This window comes from Zootoca vivipara, chromosome 7, assembly GCF_963506605.1.
Source record: "Zootoca vivipara chromosome 7, rZooViv1.1, whole genome shotgun sequence".
Taxonomy (NCBI): Eukaryota; Metazoa; Chordata; class Lepidosauria; order Squamata; family Lacertidae; genus Zootoca; species Zootoca vivipara.
In genome coordinates this window covers 49592196-49614222 of record NC_083282.1, presented here as the reverse complement: position 1 = coordinate 49614222, position 22027 = coordinate 49592196, and the positions used below count along the sequence as shown (strand labels likewise).

Sequence of the window (22027 nt, the reverse complement as noted above, 5' to 3'; positions counted from 1 at the left end):
TAATACTAATAATTACTTTTCAAATACATGTGGTAAAGATTCCTGAAAAAAAGTGAACGCCACACAACTGTTTCAAAAAACCCTTTCCATTTCCCTATATTTTGAAGCCAGAAAGTTGCAAATAAGGAAAGACAGAAAGCAGACATATGGGGGTTCAGCTTGCCCACAGCAGGAAGAGTCCTTGCCCCCACTCCTCCACAGCATTTGCCTTCCAACAATTATTTCCAAATTAACATATATATCCATATAAATGAACATATGCAACATTTATGCCAATTGGTACCATCTTGGTCTGCGCCCTGGATATTTGAGCACCTAGCAACCCTTCAGGGGGAGTGGCACAGCGATTTGCTCATATGCCTGCTGTGCCTGCAAGCTCTAGTCACCGCAGAGTCATTGGAATACAGTATATGGAAACAAAACATCAAAACTGTGTCTTAGAAATCTTTATAGAATGCAATGTAGTAGACAGATTGCACCCTAAATCTGGGGGAAAGTTGTTTCCAGATTTCCACAATTTATGACTTTTTCTAGTGAGGCCTTATGCAGATAAGGTAGCATTTGCTATATTATGGGAATTCACTAGCTTGCTTCTCTTTCTCATTGTTTTGTCAGACTCTTCGTAGATTGGGCATATTTTAATCCCCACTCGTTGGTTCTAAGAGCCATAGTGCAGGGCTGGATTCACATGAGAACTCTGCTTGCAGTTGATGCTTTTTTTGTTGCTCATGGTAGATCTGTGTGCTAAGGAGATGGCTATCCATGAGAAATATGGGAGCAGATGCTACAAATGGAGTGAATAATTCATATTGCCCTTTTGTTATGAGTGGGGTGGTAGTGGAAGCAGCTAACTAGAAGGGTGGCCATGTGAGTTAGCCCATAGATCCATTGTTTGTGTGTGTTCCAACCCTTGTGGATTATCACACATTTGAAGTTTGGTCTTATTGTTGTTACCATTATTTTCAGATTGAGCTGCTAGATTTCAAGGGGGAGGATTTATTTGAGAATGGAGGCATCATCCGCAGAATCAAACAGAAAGGTGAAGGATACTCCAATCCCAACGAAGGAGCTGCTGTACAAAGTGAGTGTTGATTTGCATGCAGGACTGCAAGGATGTTCATGTCAGTTGTTTGGAGCATTTGAATTCCAGGGGTACTTAGCTATCTATTCATTACCAGCTCTTATTCGTAGAGACAGAAATATGTGAACCAACTGCCCTGGCAAACATCAGCTCCAAAACCTGTCCATCCAACCTAATAATAATAAATAAATAAATAAATAATAATAATAATAATAATAATACTTAGCTTTGTTCAGAGGATTCAAGTGTAATGTTTACAACAACCCTGTAAGGAAAATCAGTATTATTATTCCACTATACTGCAGAGGAGCTGAGGCTGAGAGAGAGTAGCTTGTCAAAGGAGGCCTAATGAATCAAACCAGAGATTTTCTGATTTCACTGCTCAGTTGCTTAGCCACTGTGCTGAAACACCTTTCAACCATCAGTTTTTACTCCTGATCTCATGTGCCCAGATTCGTACAGCTACATTTCCCCATGTCACCCTATTTTCTAATATCTTCTTCTCCAGGGGTTCCCAACAAAATTTTCTCGAGGACCCCTCATCGAGCCGCTATTGTGACAAGGACCCCCATTAATTCCTAATCCTAAATCTAATTTCTAATTCCTAATCTAATTTTTCCAGTAAGCTTAACACTGATCTTGGAAACGTTAGGTTCAAGGGACGCCGACGATTTAGGTTCAATGGACACTGACAAGATCGGTTCGAGAGTCACTGACTTACTTGCTTGAACATCAAATGCATTATCTTCCTCTTCATCTGTAGGCCTTTGTCGTTTTAACGAACCACTTTTTAACCAACGGTCCATTTTTAACTACGCGAACTGTAGCTTCCGCGAAAAACAACGCCTTGTTTACAAACACTACTGTTTTGCAAAGAGGCAGCGCGCGCCAGGGAGGAGGGAGGGGAATGGAGAAGACATGGTACCTGCGCAGTAGCGCACAAATGAAGCCGACGCGCGCAAAGCATCTTGGGGAGGTGAGCGTTAGTAGAATGCGCCCGCTGCCTCTTTGCAAAACAGTAGTGTTTGTAAAGCGCCACCTAACGGCATACAGCAGAACTACTGCCTCTATCTAATTCTAGTTTTGCACTAGACTCTGCTCATGCAGGAAGTGGCCAAAACAAAAAAATCTGTTATCATACGAAATATATTTAATATATTTTTTATTCTAATAGCATCTTGCGGACCCCTCTGGCATAGCTCGCGGACCCCTGGGGGTCCGCGGACCACCTATTGGGAACCACTGTTCTTCTCAATTCTGCCTATTCCTTTTTTACCCTCCATCAGGTACATTCTTGAAACCTGACCCTTTTCATCTTTCTCTGCTTTGTCATCAGCTTGAAGTAGCCACTTACTTCATGGGGTTCATCCCCTGATTCTTCAGAATTTCATGTTTCTTCTGTTCTTGTCACAGCTGAAATTCAGTACAGAAGATACATGATCAGAATGTGCACCTGCTTGCTGATGACCACGTAATGTTTCTTTTAAGGCTTTGACCTATTTAACAAAGACCCATCTAGCACTTTAAGCACTTTCAGTTACTTTCATCTGCCAGGGAACTGGCAGCTTCAGACAATTTGATTAACTCCATAGTTTTGCACACCCCATATTCTTGCAGGATTTGATGAACATATAATCTACCAAATATATTTTCTGCATGAAGCTTCATTTTCTCTCGGTTTACAAAAGCAATGGGGGTGTTGTTGTTTGAGAACTGTTGTTATTTGAAAAGCTGAGTATTAACACTCAATAGGCTTTGAAAAACACTTGTATTTTTGTTTTAGAATCTGTAACAAAGACCTTTCCTCTTCTGCTATCCAGTCCCTGCTTTCAGTTTAGAACACACTGATTCTTTTTTCTTGGTAAATCCAACTGAATAAGCACCAGGACTACTGGGTTTTGAGGGTGTAGCCCAGGGGTAGAAAACCTGTGGCCCATCAGATGTCTCTGAACTATGGATCTTGGCATCCCTAATGACTGGCCATGCTAGCTGGGAGTAATGGAATCCAACAACATCTGAAGAGCCACAGGTTCCTCATCCATGGCTTAATGGAAAATATTATAAAGCGAGAGCAGTTAGCTGCTGAGGGAAGGATTTGCTGGTAGGTCTGAGTTCTGAGTCATAGTAATCCTTTTCCTGTCATAAGGACCCCTGTAGGAATGGCTGCAAACCATCCTTAAATTCTACAGCTGTAAATTTTTGGCTGCAGGATTTCTAACTGATAAACAGAAGAAAGCTGGAAGGTGTAAAAACGGACAATCCAGGCTTTAGTGTCCTCATTTACAATGTTCAGATCTTGAAGTTCAGTAGTAGAACACATTCTGTGCAAGCAGAAGGTCTCAGGTTCAATCCCTGGTATCTGCAGGTAGGGCTAGGAAAGGTCCTTCCTGAAACCTTGGAGAGCGGCTGTCAATCATTGCCAGCAGCACAGAACTATATAAACCAGGGATCTCACCTGGAATAAGACAGCTTGCTATTCTGGATGCATAATTGTAATGATAGTGCTTTGGGACACACCATACAGCATCCTTTATCAATCTCAGCACCATGTTTTGTAAATGATTATGATTGCAATCCCACCTAGGTTTTTCTTCTGAACTCATTATGTTAAGGCATGTAGTGGCAGGCACATTTGTGATACCGTAGGTATCTAAAACCAGGTAGCGTATTGTCAGTTTTATGTTGCCTTTGAATCTTTTCTATCCTTTGGGAATAAGACTACCTATTCTTCCTCTCTCCCCACTTGGCTAAATCCCGGATGATTGAGGTTTACAGGAAATAGCTGTTGAAGTCTGTGGTTTATTTCAAGTTTAAAAACATGTCCAAAGGGGTTGTTGCAGGAACAGTAGGGTAGTTTAGTGGAGTCTTCCAAGAAGCTTCTTTCTAGAAAGCTGGAAGTTCCCAAGGGCTCTCCCTCCCTTCCTCTTGGTTGGAATATTCATGCCAGACCACAACTCCCACATGAGAAAAACAAACCAACGAAACTTCATTGGTAAGCTGCAGACACCTTTTTTTAAAGGTTGCTATTTGTATACTAATGAAGTACGTTTTACAGTTTATTATGCAACAAGTAACTTATCTGCCTAAGTAATACTTGCTTGTTGACATGGAATAAGAAAAGTTTTTGTAGTATGATCCGATGTGTGTGTGTACTCAAGTCCCACTGAGTTAGATTAGACTTCCTTGAAATAAAGTATGCCTACAACAAAGGGCTTTTCAATTAGGATTTCAACTCCCAATGAGAATTCTGAGTAGTCATGTTCAGAACTGAATTGTAAATTTACTAGCAATTTGTTCTTTTCCTGATACTGAAATAGTTCATTAATTCAGAGTTTTCAGTATCTTATAGATTTAGTTGTGTGGTTCACGAAAATAACATTACTCTTAAACTAAAGCAGAGATATTAATTTAATGATTAAGCTTATTCCCATTGAACAGCTGCTTTGTGAGAATCATGGAAATAAAGCCATCTGCAGCAGTCTTCAGAATACATGAAGTGTAACCCAGGGGAAATTGGGCACATTAAGAGATAGTGATACCAAGTGCCCACCTTCCTGCCCCCAGTTGGTCCCCATATTGTCAATAAAACAGAAGTAGAGATGGGATGTTTTGAAGAAACTAAATATATGTTTGCTACCTCTGTTCTTGTTCCAGTAGATAAATGCCTCTGGATTGAGAGCCACATTTCAGACTCGTCATCAGCTACTGTGAAGTGGAAATGTGCTGATAATTTGACTTGAATAGAGCAGGTTGGCAGAAAACCAGAAGAGTGGTTATGATTGCATTTAGAAGCCAAACAGGTGGTAAAACCTCGGCAACTGTGCTTTAACTGATAGTGTTTCTGCTCAGTTTTAGTAAAACCCAATATTAACTTGGGAGCTGATACAAAGATTCCTGGCAATTATATTGCTGCTATAATTAGAATGGGAGGAAATATGCATGTAGCAGAACTGAAGTCTCTGAGCTGGATTTTTGTAGACAGTGTTATTAGCTTGACTGATGGGGCATAATTCACATCTCTGCTTCCTAAAACACAGGCTGCAGTTGAATATTTGCATTCCAAGTTGTGTTACAGCCCCTCTGCTGTTTTAATCAGAGTACAAATTGCTGTCAGTGCACAGAGTTCATGTGCCAGCCACATTCAGAACACAGTGTTCTGTGCTCTTCAAAACAAAATTGCTCTAGGCACTGAGAGAACAATAAGTTAGCTCAGCAGCTGAAGTGATGTTCCCTAGTCTGGCTAGAGTTTCTGACTGTGTAATCCAAGTGTAATTCTATCCAAATGATCTGCTTTAGGCAGCACTTAAATAACTTCAATAATCAAGTTCTGGAGTTTTTCTGATATCGTGTTTATACAATTCATATGAAATCACTTCCTTTAATAGTGAATGGGGGTTGTCCAAAGTGCCTATCAACCTAGAAGCAAAAGAAAAGCACCCCAAAATAAGGGACATGTTTCTGTACAGTTAGGGGGTTTCCTGGGTATGCAGAAGTATAAAAGTTTGCAAATCTAAACCCTCCAAAAATGGCTTACTGAGGACTTTCAAGGACCGAGGGCATAGAGATAACAAAGTTCACACTGAATGAACCCCAAATACAGGAACTCAGGTTTTTTGCTGCTTCTTTTTGCTCAGTATATGGTTGAGAGCAACTGAGAGAAAGAATATTAGTACAATGTGTCAATTGGGGATAATGGGGGTGGGAGGAATTGAGGACAGGTTGAGAGCCGTTGAGACATAGACCACGATCAGGCACATTGATCTCAATGCAATAAATCGTCATTTATTTGGGCGAAAATGAGCTGTGTGCCATGTGTTCCCTCCTTACTCTTTCCCTTGTGCGCCCAGCTTTCACAAAGATTTCTTCCATTTCTTAAACTGAAATGATTTCCTGTGTCGCCAGCTGGGTAATGGTAGTTTAACAAACTCTGGAAGGAGCTTATTTGGCTGAAGACTGTTACTTCTGAACCCAGCCACATACCCTCTGCATGCGCCTGAGTAGGGCTGCACTGAATTGCAGGGGGTTGGAATAGATGACCTTTTGGATCCCTTCCAACTCCACAATTCTATGATTCTATGGCTGGGAAAGACTCCTATCTGAAACCCCAGAGAGCTATTGTCAGTCACCGTAGGTAATTGCTTCAAGAGCTAGGTATCTTCAGTAGAATGCAGGACAGGACAGAACTGAAGAGATTGCATAGAGAAAAAGTGAGGGATATACTTCTGTGCATGTCACTAGGACTGAAGTGAAGTTCACCCTTCAGAAATACCTAATATGATTTGTCTTTGTTCATGTTAATGAAGCTTATGATGGATGGTTGCAATACTGTTGCATTATGCCCTGCTGAGTTCTGGCATCTAGTTATGCTTTTGTTTCTGCGTGGTGTTCATGCTTGATGATCAGCAGACATCTAGAAATCTTGATGTTTGCTTTCTATGCAAATGGTGGTCAAGGGAGAGGATTGTTCTGGTTTCTTTTTATTATTATTTACTTATTTTTTTGGTTGAACAACATACAGTGCTGGCTTAGGGGTGAGAAGACCATAGGTTTAGAAGCATTACGCAAAGAGGTGGAAGTGTGCCAGGATTGAAATTGTTTCTTCACAGCCTGTGTTCTTTGATTTGCTGCTCTCCAGTAGAAACCTGAGTAGAAAGTACAGTTCCTGTAGCCCTGTGTGTGATGAATGACTAACCATCTACAACTTAATGAAGTATTGCTCTAAATTCAGAGACTGGCCTGCTGTTCACAGGGCTGGTTTTCCAGCTATTATGAATGTTCTGGAAAGAGGCATTAACAGTGCTGATCTCTCAGCTGCCTGCCCTCCACCTTATTCAGTGCACCAAGTACAATGTGAGCATTCCATTCCAAGTACAGTTTAAAGGATGAACATTATTGTTCCTTGCTTTTTGGAGAAACTTCAGAGATCTCTAGCTATCAGAACCCTGATAGCTATGTGAACCCTGACAATCAGCTGATTCACAGGACTTTCATAGGTCTATGCATGAGACTTTGCAGATGCCACCAATAAGCTCATGGTGGTGCCTGCAAACCTTCTTCTGCCATCTTATATGGCATCTAGGGATAGGTTATCTCTGTTTCTCATTTTTCTAATCTTACATTCAGTTCTCCAGGTTTCTGTATTTATATTTTGAGATCAGCAGTTTCCTCTTTTAGGAAGAATAAAAGTTGGTATCTAGTGCAGCTTAGATAATGATGTGAGTTTTCCATTCAAACTTTACCTATGTCACAAACTAACTAAACAGGTTTAGGAAAGCTGCTATCTCTATAACTGCTATTATGAAAACTGGCCGGAGCTTCTGAAGCATAGGAGATCATATCCATATGTAGTTAACTTATACCAATAACTATTGGACGAAAATTATGGAGGAAAGTCTTGTTCTGCAGCCCATATACAGGCAAAAGTGTCATTGACTTTTTAGAGAACTTTGACTTTAGTATGATTTTGAAAATGACTTACGGTATTTGGACAGAATTCCAGTGAAACAGCCCTGTGAGAAAAGGGAAAGATGTTCAGGAAAATTCAGTTTCACTGATTTTCTCATTTTCTTTTTTGGTGGGGTTGCAGGAGGGGGAGGAAGAAGCAGGATGATGGTGAATCAATCATTCACCTTAAGAAACCAGAGTGCAAGGCCATCAGTAACTGTTGAATAGCATTCCAATGGCATCTCCCTCTGTTTCTGATTATATATTTTCAGAACATGAAGAGGGATGTGTGTGTTCATTTGCTGCAACAGACTAAGAGTCTTGTGGCACCTTAAAGATGAAGATGAAGAGTCTTGTGGCATAAACTTTCAATATACACATTGTGGTTTGCCCCCCCCCCCAATTTCATTTCCCTTTGCTGGTTTAGGAGAACACTTCATGCATCTGATGAAGTGGGCTCTGGGCCATGAACACCTATGCTGCAATAAATTTGTTGATCTTTCAGATGTGCCACAGAACTGTTTGTTGCGTATCTTTCAAGTCAGTTTTTTAAATATCTGAGAGTGTATGTGTGATTTTACCGTGTCGTGTTCTAGCACTAAGTATCATGTAGTTTTCCTTTAAAGAAAACTTTGTGGCTCTTATTGCATGTGGCTAGCAGATACAGCTATAACAATATTTGCACACTTTGTAATAATCAATCTTAGATTTACAAGTCAGCATGTCAAAACTCAATATCTGGATCCAGCAGAGCTGCTTAGAAACCAGGAAGCAGAGTAACCATTATGTGTTACCTTGTCCTTGTTCCAGAAAGGCACAGTTAGTCCTTATGGGAACATAGTGTTTTATACAGCACTTGTTCTTGCCTGCCTTTCTTTCTTTCTTTCTTTCTTTCTTTCTTTCTTTCTTTCTTTCTTTCTTTCTTTCTTTCTTTCTTTCTTTCCTTCCTTCTGGGAGGCACTTATATATGCAAACAGATGTTCAGTCAGAATGTCCACATAACTTTGTTAATCCAGGTAATATTTCTATTGTGCAAGTGATTACTGTAATTTTGCCATTTGACCGCACCACAATCTGGCCCCGTCACAAACAGGAAGTATAATGATTTACAATTGGATAGTAGTACGTAGTTCTAACAGTGCAGCAACCTGTGGTCTGTTCTATAGCAGTTATTGTTGCATGCTCTGCTTAATAAGGGAAGGGAAGATAAGGCAAGACTGTCTAGTAGCCCTTCCTGGCTAAACAAGTCCTTGCTCTAAACTGAGCCCTTCATAACTCCAATAAACACAGAGGATTTCTAGATCACAGGGTCGCAGAGGAAACTTTCCCTGCTAGTGCCATGCAGGTGCCCTTGTATAGTATTTTTTTATGCTGGGGCAGAGTGCCAGTAGCTTTTGCAACACTGTGTCCCAGTTTAAGTACAAAAACACCAGTTGCAAGCTACTACATCAGGAGCCTACTGCCCAGTGCTAGGAGCTGTGATGCCTATGCAGTGGCTCTGAAAACTGGGCCACAACATGCCTAAACTAATTTATTTGTAGAGAAACCTTTACTAGACTCTGAAAATTTCAAAGACTGTAGAAATCATCTGAAGTGTTCAACTCTGTAGGCTAGAGGTCTCATTTTAGAAATGTATTTATATACAGTGGTACCTCGGTTTACAAACACAATTGGTTCCGGAAGTCTGTACTTAACCTGAAGCGTACTTAACCTGAAGCGAACTTTCCCATTGAAAGTAATGGAAAGTGGATTAATCCATTTCAGACTGGTCCGCGGAGTACTTAAACTGAAAATACTCAAACCAAGGCGTACTTAAACCGAGGTATGACTGTACTGATATTTAATACATCAGTTTAATACATCACAGCAGTTTACAACAATATAAATACATAAAACCAAACAATAAAATCAATGGAATAGAAAAGAAAAAAAATCAGCAGGCATTTAAAAGATGGCGCAGAAGTCTGCTGGTGAATTTCTGTTGCAGAGAGTCATGGGCAATGTGGCTTTGGGGTTTATTTTGGGGCCTGAATACTGACAAAAATGTGTTTTAGCCATGAAGCACTTTAATGCTTGTCAAAATAGTTGCAGTCAAACAGTGCTTTACAATGCATTGTTGTTTTCTTTCTCATACAGTCCATCTGAAAGGATTCTGTGATGGCAGAATGTTTGATTGCAGAGATGTAGCATTCACTGTTGGAGAAGGAGAAGACCATGACATTCCCATTGGAATTGACAAAGCTCTGGAGAAGATGCAAAGGGGAGAAAATTGTATCCTACATATTGGAGCACAGTAAGAAACTTGAGATTTCTCCCATCTCTCTCAATATTTTCAGTAGTTGGTGTGATAAAGCAGAGTTGTGGAGCCACCCTCTGAACACAGGTGTTGCTGCAGCTTATCGAGCTGGTGCTTGAGCAGGGCAGCTGTGAGGTTGATGCTGTGTGGATGTACTGACAGCGCCAATATTGTGCTCCTATCAATGTTTTTGCACAGCCACAACATCACCACCACACAGCTCTGTCCTGGTCCTATTCAGGTAAACTGTAGCAATGCTGATTTTGGGAGAGCAACTCCACAGCTCTGCCTCATCATACTGGCCACTACTGTCTGCCTCTTACACATGCACACGCCACACAGCTTCTACAGCATTCAACTCTAATGTAAGCAAAGATGCATTTAGACATTATTTTGCCACAGGTTCTGTGGCTTTGGCTCCAGTGTGGTGGAGTGTTTTGATTGCTGGATTTTGAACACACACAGTTACCCGCAATGCAGAGCAGTCCTGTGGTTTTTAAAAAATAAAACACTGCTGTTTGATCAGATTTCCCTCAAAGCAGCTTCAATCTGAAAGGAAAACTTTACAGTAAAACTCTGATGTGTACATTTGAGTCAGCTATTGCACTTGTGCAGACAATAGCCTTGTGAATAGGAGTTGCGGGATATAGGCAAGGAACTAAACAGGTAAAGCTCAATGGGTGGCGACATCACTGTCCCCTCTCAGGTATGTATAGCAACATACAAATGCAAATTGAAATGCAAGGGAGGAAATTACCTTGCTGTGCTTTAAGGTACTAACACATGCATATTCTGTGTTAACCTTTGTCACAAATGAGGTGATTAAAATATGTTAAAGCAAACCAATTGTGCATGTAAAGTGTTTTTGTTAAATGATTTTCTATCACAATACAGCTCTTGCAATTAATAGTGCCAGAACTACTTTCTATTGCTAGCTAATAGTAGGAATCTTACATATGTCCTCTGATGTATTTTCTCTCTTAAGAAGTAGAGTAACAAAATTCGCATCTGGCAGATTTTGAGGGTTGGAGTAGAAAGAATTTAGGCAAGAATTACAAATATTATTATCTATTTACCCTTCTAAAGTTTAGTGTGATTATTAAAGATCCTAAGACATTTGTGAAAAATCTCATTACTGAAAAATAAATGTATGTTCCATTGAAGAGGGTATTAAAATTGAGTAGGATGCAAGGTGTATAATAGTATCTAATCTGAATACAAAGGAAGTAATGATAAGGCTAGTATAGTGTGTACAATCTGTGTGTGTTGCCACAGATGAGTTACTTGGCCACTGGTTTCCTAGGCAACATCTGTTTTGTCTCCAGGGGCCGATGTGTAGCTAGCTACCCACGGTTATTTCCACGTGAGTGCAAATATTCAGAATGCTGAATTAAGTGCCTCATCCTATGCTGTTTTTGTTTAGTATTTTGTTTCCATGCTTTGTTTTAGATATGGATTTGGTGAAGCAGGGAAGCTTAAATTTGGCATAGGGCCAAATGCTGAACTTGTGTATGAAGTTACACTGAAAAGCTTTGAAAAGGTGAGAATGGGATTTTTTTCCAATTGTAAACAGCTACCGGTATAAAACACACACACACACACACACACACACACACGTCTGACATTTACCATACCTACAAGATCTCTTCTCCAATGAAAACATTTAGGATGTCCTGTTCTCTCTCCCCCTCCTTGCCCCTGCATGTTTGTGACAAAGCTTGGTAAGGCAGATACGTCAACTAAGGTCACAGTGTTCTTGTGTGTGTGTTTGTTTTATTGTTTTGGGTGGGGTCCAAGACTTGTTCTGGGCTTGTTCCTTTTGTACTTCTTTTTTTCCCCTGGGCTGCAGACAAAAAAAATCATGTCCTGCCAAACAGCACTAAGAGGAGGGCAGGGCAGAATTGCCAAACAGGCTGTGCCCTCTTTGGGGTGCTGGAGAATGTACCCATCTCTGTACAGTATAGTAAAGGAACAAGATGTACATAAGGTGGAGCTGTGCTTTTATAGTCTATACTGGGGAATGTTTGCAGGAGGAAGGCGTTGGTTTCTTCTCCACACTTTCTACTCTTGAAATATTTGTAGAGGTTTCTCATACTTTCACAACTTTTTCATCCTATCACACTTCCCAAGACAGTGTTTCCAAAGAGGTTTTTAGCAGAGTTATAATCATTTGTGAAGTGTCCCCAAGTTTAGGACAGCATCCGCAGAATGCTATCTTCATTAAGCCAGTACCTTTACTCCAGATTTCTCCTTACTGGGGAAAATCTGATAAATATATTATTATGCATCTGCAGTCATTGCTGGTGTGGAACCTGTTTAGTGCTTTTTGGGTGGGGGAATAATTTGGCACGTGTGGTGATGTTTCAGTGGGTAGCTTCCATTGCCACACTTCTGCTGCCAGTTGCACAAGCCTTGTAATAATCAAAACAAATGTGTAGTGCTGCTTATTGCTCTGAATGGAGGTGGGGAAATGTGTGCCAATCGTTCTGTGAATTAAGACGATACCTCTCTCTTTGCCTTCTCCAACTAATATTCAATTTGGATCTGTTCATGTTGCTGAGATGGAGAGGGGAATCAAGTCAGTCCTGAGTCAGGACTGCCCTCCAAGAGTCTCCTACAGCTGTAGGAAGCCCTGCTTCACAGAGCTATTGAAGATTATGGGTGGTGGGGAGGGGAGGGGAGAAACTGCAGGAAGCCCCCCTCGCCACCTCTTACTTCACCCAGCATCATGCTCTGATCCCGCGTAAAACACTCTTCATTGAACACTCATCCTGGTTTGTAGGGAGGTTAGATGACATTGACTATTTATTGAGTATTCATTCTGATTTGTTTGTGAGGAGGATAGACAATGTCACATCAAACGAGTAATCACACACTTTCCAGTGCATGTTCCTGTCACTTCTGGAGGGTTGTAAAAGAGCTCCAAAACAAACTTATTTTTCTGGAATGTGATTGAATCCCACCTGAAAATAACAAGTCTGGAAGCATCATTACAAAGGTTTGGGAAAATGGCAAGAAGAGGTTCGGGAGACTCGCCTTTGAGATGAAGTTACTCATTAGTTGGAGAAGAGTGGGAAAGAGGAATTACCTTAATTTATAGAAAACTTGGCACATGCCCCACACACATTCAGAGCACTAAACATGCCTGGTTTGTTTCTATTATTACAGATATTGTGCAATTGTGCTAAATCAGAATTGTGCAAGAATAAAACTTTTTTTAAAGACTAAAACAATTGCTGTTTAATCCTGTAAGCTTGCTGGGGGAAAGAAAGAGATTGAGAGGAGGGACAAAAAAACTCACCCAGGATATTTTCAACCGATCCCTGCCCAGTGGTCTGCATGACAAGCAGCAAAATAGCAATGAATATAGTGAGTGAAGCCCTCACATGCCAAACGTGTGTGAAGAATAAATGGATTGGAACAACCTGTTTGCAAGACATAGCCTTAATTTCAGTGCCGTAAATATTTAGTTACTCTGAAATTTGCTCTTAATTTCTAAAGCCAGATGTAGCTTACCTAGTACCCTCTATAGCTTGATGGTAGAGCATGTGCTTTCTGTGCAGAAGACCCCAGATTCAATCCCCAGCTGGGAGAGACTCCTGTTGGAATCCTTGGAGAGCCACTGCCTGTCAGTGTTGGCAATATTGAGTTAAATGGACACAATGACTTGACCCAGCATAAGGCAGCTTCCTGGGTTACCCTTTGTGTATAATAATACACTCTATTACTTCCTACCCATTCATCCCATTGCTAACGCTACTGCATTACTTGAAAGAATATGTTCAAGTCATGTCAAAATTGGAAATAGTGAGATTCTGTGAAGTTTACCGTGTTTCGGGGTCTGAAGACAATTTCTAAGAAAGAAGCAGGGTTTGGTGTCCCTATAATTACCTAATTATTGCTATACATGTTTGCTTGCAGGCCAAAGAATCCTGGGAGATGGACACCAAAGAGAAATTAGAGCAGGCTGGCATCGTCAAAGAGAAAGGGACTGTGTACTTCAAGGTCTGTGTCAACATGTCTAGAAATAGTAGCATCAATAATTGGATTTTCTTCTGATAAATGCCCTGTGGTTTAATTGCCAGTGATGACATTTTCGGAGGCACTGTGGTTTTCAAGCAACCCTAATGATACCTCTTTTCCACCTCAGCTTCTCATTCCAAAGGGGAGTGAGTGGAGATGATGCTAGGAGTGGGGATGACATGAGATATATTGGTGGTGGTTTGGAGGGTTTCTGGAATATTCTTTCTAGGCACATGGTAGTCTTGGCAGAATGTGACAGCACCTAGACTATGTGACACTAATGGTAAAGGTAAAGGGACCCCTGACCGTTAGGTCCAGTCGCGGATGACTCTGGGGTTGCGGTGCTCATCTCACTTTACTGGCCGAGGGAGCCGGTGTACAGATTACGGGTCATGTGGCCAGCAGGACTAAGCCGCTTCTGGCAAACCAGAGCAATGCACGGAAACGGCGTTTACCTTCCCGCCGGAGCGGTAGCTATTTATCTACTTCCATTTTGACGTGCTTTTGAACTGCTAGGTTGGCAGGAGCTGGGACAGAGCAATGGGAGCTCACTCCCAAACCGCCAACCTTCTGATCGGCAAGCCCTAGGCTCTGTGGTTTAGACCACAGTGCCACCCACGTCCCCTCGCTAATACTCTCCTGACTTCCACACTTGCAGTTCCTATTGATGTTGCACCTAGCCCTTCTGAATTGCTTCCTTCTCATTCTGTTGCTGTTCAAATTATAACAAATTTCAGAGTCAAATATATTTCACGCTGCAAAATACCATTTCATAATCTGATCTTCTTTACCCCATGCTAGGAAGGCAAGTACCTACAGGCAATGATTCAATATGGGAAGATTGTATCCTGGTTAGAAATGGAATATGGCTTAACAGAAAGGGAATCTAAAGCTTCAGAATCGTTGTTGTTGGCAGCCTTCCTCAACCTCGCCATGTGCAATTTGAAGTTGCGGGAGTATATGAAAGCTATTGAGTATTGTAATAAGGTAAAGAGACATTTGGCCATGTGGGGTTTGGGAGGCCATTGGTGGTGGGTGGTGGTCATATCCGGCACTATATCTCTTTCAGACAACTTTTGACCCTGATTCTTTTAACATATTTGAGACAGATGCCAAAATATCTTTTAAAAAACTTGAAAAGGCAACAATCTACTATCTGATAGATTTAGAAAAATACCTTACTTTATAAATGCTCCTGTGCTGATGGATGGTTGTGGCCATTGCCTGCAGAATACAACAGTTCTGTGGCATCTTGGAAGCTAAGTGCAAATATATGCACAAAGTTAAGTTTAACGAACCCATTAGCTGTTTAGTCCCTGTACTGTACCATTTACACTAAGAGGAATGATTCCACATTATGGTTGTGATCCTATACCCACTTACCTGAGAGCAAGCCACATTGAACTCGGTGACATTTATTTTTTTTGTTTATTGACCTTTGTAAAAAAAAATGAGTGAAAGAAAGCACAAAGCAAAAATAAAAATGTTAAAAAAAAGACAGAACATGTATAGGATTTCACTGTGAAAATTCTGACTGCTCTACGATTCGTTCATGACCATTACAGGAGTAGGGCTGTCCTTTCTAGAATGTCTCTTTTGACTACAGAGAACATGAGTAGTAAACTGAGTTGGGAAGAACTGCATATGATCCTTAATGTATATGATTCTTTAACTGAACACAATACAGGCAACAACCATTTTGTGCATGTTCAAAGCATGCACACGTGCATCTCTGCAAACCCGGAAGTGGCAGGGAAAGTGGGCAGGGTGGGCTTATATGCACCCCGACGTAGCACGCAATGACCCAGAACACAACCCTTGCACAAATTGGGGGTTGCTGTTGCAAGAACTTTCTTAGGCAACACCTTCAGGTGTACTGTACATGGAATACATGAACTATGACAGCATCTCAAGGCAATTTTTTAGGGGTGCCATGAAATAGGGGCCTTTTCAGTTTTAATGTCAGTCACATAATAGATACAACTTCCATAAGTTTATTCTTTAATACTGTCGTGTTGCTACAGCAGGGTTTATCTGCATTGCATACTGTTTTCCATCAGTTAAGCATGCATAGATATTATTTTAGAACGGACCACATTCTGGGTTTGGCTAGAAGTCTGCAGAATGGAGCTGCTATTATGTGCTTTAGGTCTCTGAATGCAGCACACATCTAGAATGAAGTGTTTAAAAATGAGCCAGAACATTTAAATTAGTAAAATAATTATGCAAACGTAAGGCATGTGCTTACGGGTACAACTATAAATATCTGGGGTTTGTGAGTCATCATCTAAACATTGCCTGTAAGCTCTCTTTTGGGCCTCTGTTTGGAAGCTTTAAGCATAATATCCGTTTGTATTTAGTCACTGTATCATATTACTCTTTTTTGAATGTTCTATTTGTAGTTGAAGATGACTTGTCATCTACAACATACACATTTCCAACTAGTTTTGGAGACAAATCCATTTTGTAGATCAGTGGAGAGATTTCCACCATTTTAGTGCCAGGATGTTTGAGAAAATTATGTTGTTGGGTTTAAAATTCTATGCTTGATTCAATAATATTGAAGCTCTTATTTTTACATCTATAACTGAGGCACCATAGAAACATCTGGCATCTGGATTTGGATTTTTGATTAAGAAGTTCAAATGCCAAAATTTCAGGGTATGCAGCAGATATATAGTACGTGAGCTTTAATTGTTACTTCACTATTTATTTATTTATTTATTTATTTATTTATTTATTTATTTAAAAACAGCTTTCGTTACTAAGGTCAATAAATAAGCTGTATATCTAGAAACTCAGCTTTGTCATTTTGATATGTCTAGTGTGGCTCCCAATATTATTATATACAAGCACTTCAGCATGCATTGTCCATTTTCCCTGCCCCTTCTGCAGCTCTGCCCCCCCACATGGTATGCGATTTTACTGCAGGTTTTTTCCAGGGATAAAGTGCTGTATGTGGTGGTGGAATAATTTTCTCTCCCCCGCACTCACATGTGCGCATAGAAATGCATTTTGTGCATGCACAGTAATCTTTGGATGACACCAGTTGGTCACATAAGAGACATTAAAATAAAAGAACATACCTTGTACTGCTTGGATTTTAATGGAGGGATTGAAGTGGTCATTTTTCTAGAATATTACCTATTCCTGTGTCAGTGACTCATGTTCTTGCTCTTGAGCACTTAAAAGCCCTCTTTTTCATTGGGCTTGTGCGGGTTCTCTTTCTATTTGCTTGTTATATTTCCTTGGTGGTGAGAGAGGTTGGGGTGGCCTGGAATGTGTGGTTGGTTGTCTTGGGTTGGCTGTAGTGAGATTTGTTTATGTGTGTGAGGGGGTGGGGGTTTGGGGTCAGGTTAGCCATATTGAGCAGACATAGTCAGTTGACACATTTTCTTTCTGTCCCACATCCTCTTCTTGAGTCCCGTTTTCCTCATTCTTGTTGTCTCTGTGGAATCATTTTAGCTATGTTAAATGTGTGGATGTATGTTTGCAGGCATTAGCACTGGACCAGCTTAACGAAAAGGGCTTGTACAGAAGAGGAGAAGCACGACTACTCATGAATGAATTTGAATTGGCAAAGTGTGACTTTGAGAGAGTGCTAGAAGTGAATCCACAAAACAAGGCAGCCAGGTCACAAATCACTGTGTGCCAGAAGAAGACAAAGGAGCACAATGAGCGTGACCGGAAAATATATGCCAACATGTTCAAGAAATTCGCAGAGAGAGATGCAAAGGTTTGCACCATGCCAATATGGCCTCCTTCCAACCTCTGTCCAACTTTAACTGTGCCAAAATACTGAGAGGGTGTGGTATATAATTATACAGAAATATTAATGCATTGGGTGGCATTCCATGGAGCTTTACTTGGCATAGACCCAGTGAAATAAATGGACCTGACTTAGTTATGTTAATTAATTTCAGTGTGTCTACTCTGAATAAAACTTAGTGGAATAAAACCCAGTATAGTTTCCACAGGTGGTGGTGGTGTATTCTTAGAATTCACATCTTGGGGGAAAATTAAGGTGGTTTGGCAGCACATGGAGGAGAGTATCAGAGCAGAGCTACCAGCATCCCACCACAGAGGGGTCCCCCCCTTTGTTTACAGAGGGGTATTCAGTCCTATGATGAACACTCATTTGGGGCACAAAAAATGGCACAATTGAGGAGACGCTTAAGTCAGATTGTAGACACTGAGCCTTGAGCCCATAGCTGAATAATTTTCAGATTACCAATTCAGGTAGGTAGCCATGTTGGTCTGACACAGTCGAAATAAATAAGAAAATTAAAAGAATTGTCCAGCAGCACCTTAGAGACCAACTAGGTTTGTCTCTAAGGTGCTACCAGGAATTTTTTTTATTTATTTCAGATTACCATTCAGTGGCACCTTAACTATATATAGCTTATCCAGGCTATATAGGCTTTGAAATTCTCTATTTCCTTATGGAGGTGCATATGTGAAGCTTCTGGATCACAACCAACATCTATATACATACAATATTGTAAGCTCCGGATGCATTTTCATTTTGTGACAAACGATTTTTATAATCTGAAAGTTTTCCAGAAACATTTACAACTGCTAGCAAAGACTAGTAATGAAATGAATGCATTAATCGTAATTCTTTTCTTATCTCTAGCAGTAGAGGTAGTTCCTTCTGTTCACCTCTGTGTATCAGAGATGGCTTCAGATAAAATCTAGAATGTTTTGTAAGCATTGAGAATTCACTTGCTTCTACCATTTCACAGTTCCTCGTACACTCAGAGTGGTGTTTAGGTAACAGGCAATTTACAGAGGCATATCTTCCAGTCCCTTTTTACATTCACGTTGCAACTTCAGAGGTTGTTAGAGTTGTAGGTACCTGAAAACTTCATTTCCAGCAATTATGGAATTGTATTTCTAAAATTGGAGTTTAAAAGTTATGAGAATCTTTGAATTTATGCTTCAAAAATTTCTGCTTTTACCTCTTCACTAATTGCCACATTGTGTGTTTGCTGTTGGTTACAGGAGGAGGCCAGTAAACCCCCAGGAGAGGAAGAAGAAAAGTCTTGCTCTGAAATTGAGCTTAAGGAGACAGTGACGGAAGGTGAAGAAGCAGAGGGCCACGTATGATTGTGCAGCAGAAAGACAATCCTTCTGAATTCTGCCTGCATTTAAACAGGTTTCTGAAGAACTCAGAATTCAACAGTGTTTATTGTAAAGGTTGTTACAGTAGGCGTTATTGTGGAAGCAAAAAGCCTGTTCAGCAGCTTCACAAGAAACTATAAAATCACAGCCACTGCTGTGAGCATTCTCGGCAGTGGAACATGAGCAGAGCAACAGTATGGGATCACTCCAAGTGGAACAAATGGTTTTAAAACACACACACATACATACATACATACACAAAATGAGTCTTGGCTATAGAAGATTTTTACTGAGGTGGCTCAAAGAGAACTCAATCAATTTGCATCAGTTCTAAAGGCAGTGACCAGGGTTCTATAAAATGAGTTAGCATTTAGGAGCTGCCTGCTGTATAATTTTGGCATTGCATTTGGTGTACTGTAGTAGCACCACATGGGTGTATGTTGTCTGTCTTAAACAAAAACAAAACAAAAGATGCAACTGCTACCAACGCAAGGCATCCCTCTGGCCCTACTAGAACCATGCGGAAAGCAGTTTTATGGCTTTGAAAGCCATACTCCTGGGATCTTTTTCAGTCTGTCTTATATTTCCAATGGGTTTCTGTAGCACAAACTGGTTTCTCAGGGAGCTGAGCAGTCCAAATCACACTCTTATTTTTAAATGATTGTTTGCTGGAAAGGCCCCTGACCCATGGATGACTGAGCATGCCAACTTCAAGGCAAGAGTATCTTTTCTATTCCCACCCAATAAGCTGCTGCAGGTAGGATGAAAGGTGCACCTGGACTGAGTCAGGAACCCCCTTTTCCCCACAACACCAGTTGGGTGAGGGCACATCTATACTCAAGTACAGTAGCCTGATTCCTCTTGTGGATTTGTCTTGCAGATTTGCAGGAAAGGTATGCAGTGATAGACCTGGATTATGTGTCCAGTCCTTTTTTAGGGACTTTCCGGATACCTTTCCTGAGATTATAATACAGCGAGTAACCAAGATATTAAGAAAATTACATTTCTTTTCAGGAAATTATTTCCATTAGTCATATTAGCAATTGAGTTTTGTTTTCCCATCACATTATAAGCATCTTAAGAAACAAGAATAATATTTTGGTTTTAAAATTCCTTGCTCGTTCTTAGGATTCCTATCTCAAATTCTTACTTGGATTTCTCCCCAGAAGCTGTGCCACTGTCTTGTTTTTGTTTGCTTTATAAAGTGAAGAGGGTCCATTCTGCATCCAACCAATGGTTTTTTCGAAATGATTTTAGCTTAAAGCAGCAGATGTCACTGCAGATGAAGTATCAGAGTCATATCAATCTCCATTGTTTCTCAAAATGCATAACAGCACTGAAATGCAACTCCTAGAGAAAGATAATTGTACTCAAGTCCCACTGAAATCATGATGATTTTAAGTGCAAAAAATGTATCTTAGTTTGGGTCAGCAAGTTTACTGATCTGTGATGGAATGCAAACAAATCCACAGCATATACAGTGGACGCTTGGGTTGCGAACATGATCCGTGCAGGAGGCATGTTCACAACCCACAGCGTTTGCAACCCGCAGTGCCGCATCTGCGCACGCGCGGGTCGCAATTCTGTGCATGCACAAAGCGTGATTTAGTGCTTCTGCGTATGTGCAAGTGTCGAAACCCCGACGTAACCCATTCTGGGACTTCCAGGTTCAGCGCGGTGCGTAACCCGAAAACACGCAACCTGAAGCGGCCATAACCCAAGGTATGACTGTACTGTACTGCTATAGCACCATTACAGACTAGGACATTTTGCTTTCCTATATACCAGAAAGATGTTTTTAAACAAACCTTTTTTTTAAAAAAAAAAACCCTCTAATTTTTAAAAAAGGGAATTAACAAATGTTTAACATCTTTTCCTGTTAGTATCTGTTTTAAATGCATTTTCTTTTTTCCTATCTCTTCCTGGTCCTGTTGGAAGCATAGTTTTCTCCATCTCTCCTTTCTACTTCACTGTTTGGTTATTTAAATGAGCTAAAACCTTATTGGTAACTCAAATAAAACTGGCTATGGTATGGTGCCATTTCTTCTGGTGACATGAGGATGTCCCCAAACAGTCATTGAACAGGAAAAAAGACAGGTGTTCTGTTCTGGTGGAGTTCAACACTTGAAATTTGTGTGGTACCGTGTTTCCCCTTTTTTAAGACGTAGTCATTATATAAGCCATAGCAGGATTTCTAAGCAATTGCGCGATACAAGCCATACCCCGAAAATAAGACATACTGATAGACCCTTCACCCACTAGCAATAACCCCCCTCCTGCCAGCCAACTCCCCCCTTAAAAATCTCTCCCCATTTTGCTGTCGCTCCACAGACACGTATTTCCTTTAAAAGCTTGTAAAAATGCACCGAACAGCCGTACCGGTAGCTGCTGGCTGCCGAAGCCTTGTGATTTCCCTTCCCCGTTTCTGAGAGCATTTTTTTAAATAAAAAGATCCAAAAATAATTTTTTTAGCCAAGCTGTGTAAGCTCTACTTGGTGAAGGGGAGAAAAGTGGGGTGGGGAGGAGATGAAGGCACGAGGAAGAAAAGAGGGGCGATTGAAGAATGCAAAGGCTGTTTTCCCTTTTAGGGAGAGACCTCCGTGCGCGCGTCTGTCTCTCTCCCCCCCCCCTGCGTCTCTCTCTCTCTCTCTCTCTCTCTCTCTCACACACACACACACACACACACAGCCCACCTCTCGCTTCCCCCCACCTTTCCCTAAATTCCCTTCCATTCAATGCACGTTGATTTCCTCTTAACGGGAATCTCCCGTGTCTGATTGTTGTCTCATTGCTTTTACCGGGCATAAAGCAGCCTTTTAAAAATCCTGCTGCAGTTTTCTTTCTACCTTATGCTGCTTGGTTGTCTGTGGAGCTGCCCCTTTAAGGATTTGTAAGTAGTCTGGATCGCAGTCCTTGCCTTGGGGACTTTTATTTATTTATTAAGGACTTTTTCCTTCGCTGTTTGCGAGCTGCTAAAAGGAGCTGCTAAACGCTGCTTTACACAAAAGTTAAACTGCCGGTCCTAACAACACGTGCTTCCTCACCTCGCTGGCTCAATT

The 22027-nt window shown here is 40.9% G+C and overlaps 1 protein-coding gene across 2 annotated transcripts in view; it reads left to right on the top strand.

The window, feature by feature from the left end:
* Nucleotides 1-20755, top strand: part of FKBP5 (FKBP prolyl isomerase 5) — a 48821-nt gene extending 28066 nt beyond the window's left edge. For both annotated transcript variants that reach the window (XM_035121258.2, XM_035121259.2), the window contains 7 exons: nt 967-1081; nt 9662-9818; nt 11271-11361; nt 13743-13826; nt 14646-14831; nt 17341-17580; nt 18849-20755. In XM_035121258.2, coding sequence (XP_034977149.1) covers nt 967-1081; nt 9662-9818; nt 11271-11361; nt 13743-13826; nt 14646-14831; nt 17341-17580; nt 18849-18953 — 978 coding nt within the window. In that variant the 3' untranslated portion in view covers nt 18954-20755. The remainder of the gene's footprint in view (nt 1-966; nt 1082-9661; nt 9819-11270; nt 11362-13742; nt 13827-14645; nt 14832-17340; nt 17581-18848) is intronic.
* Nucleotides 20756-22027: the final 1272 nt, after the last annotated feature.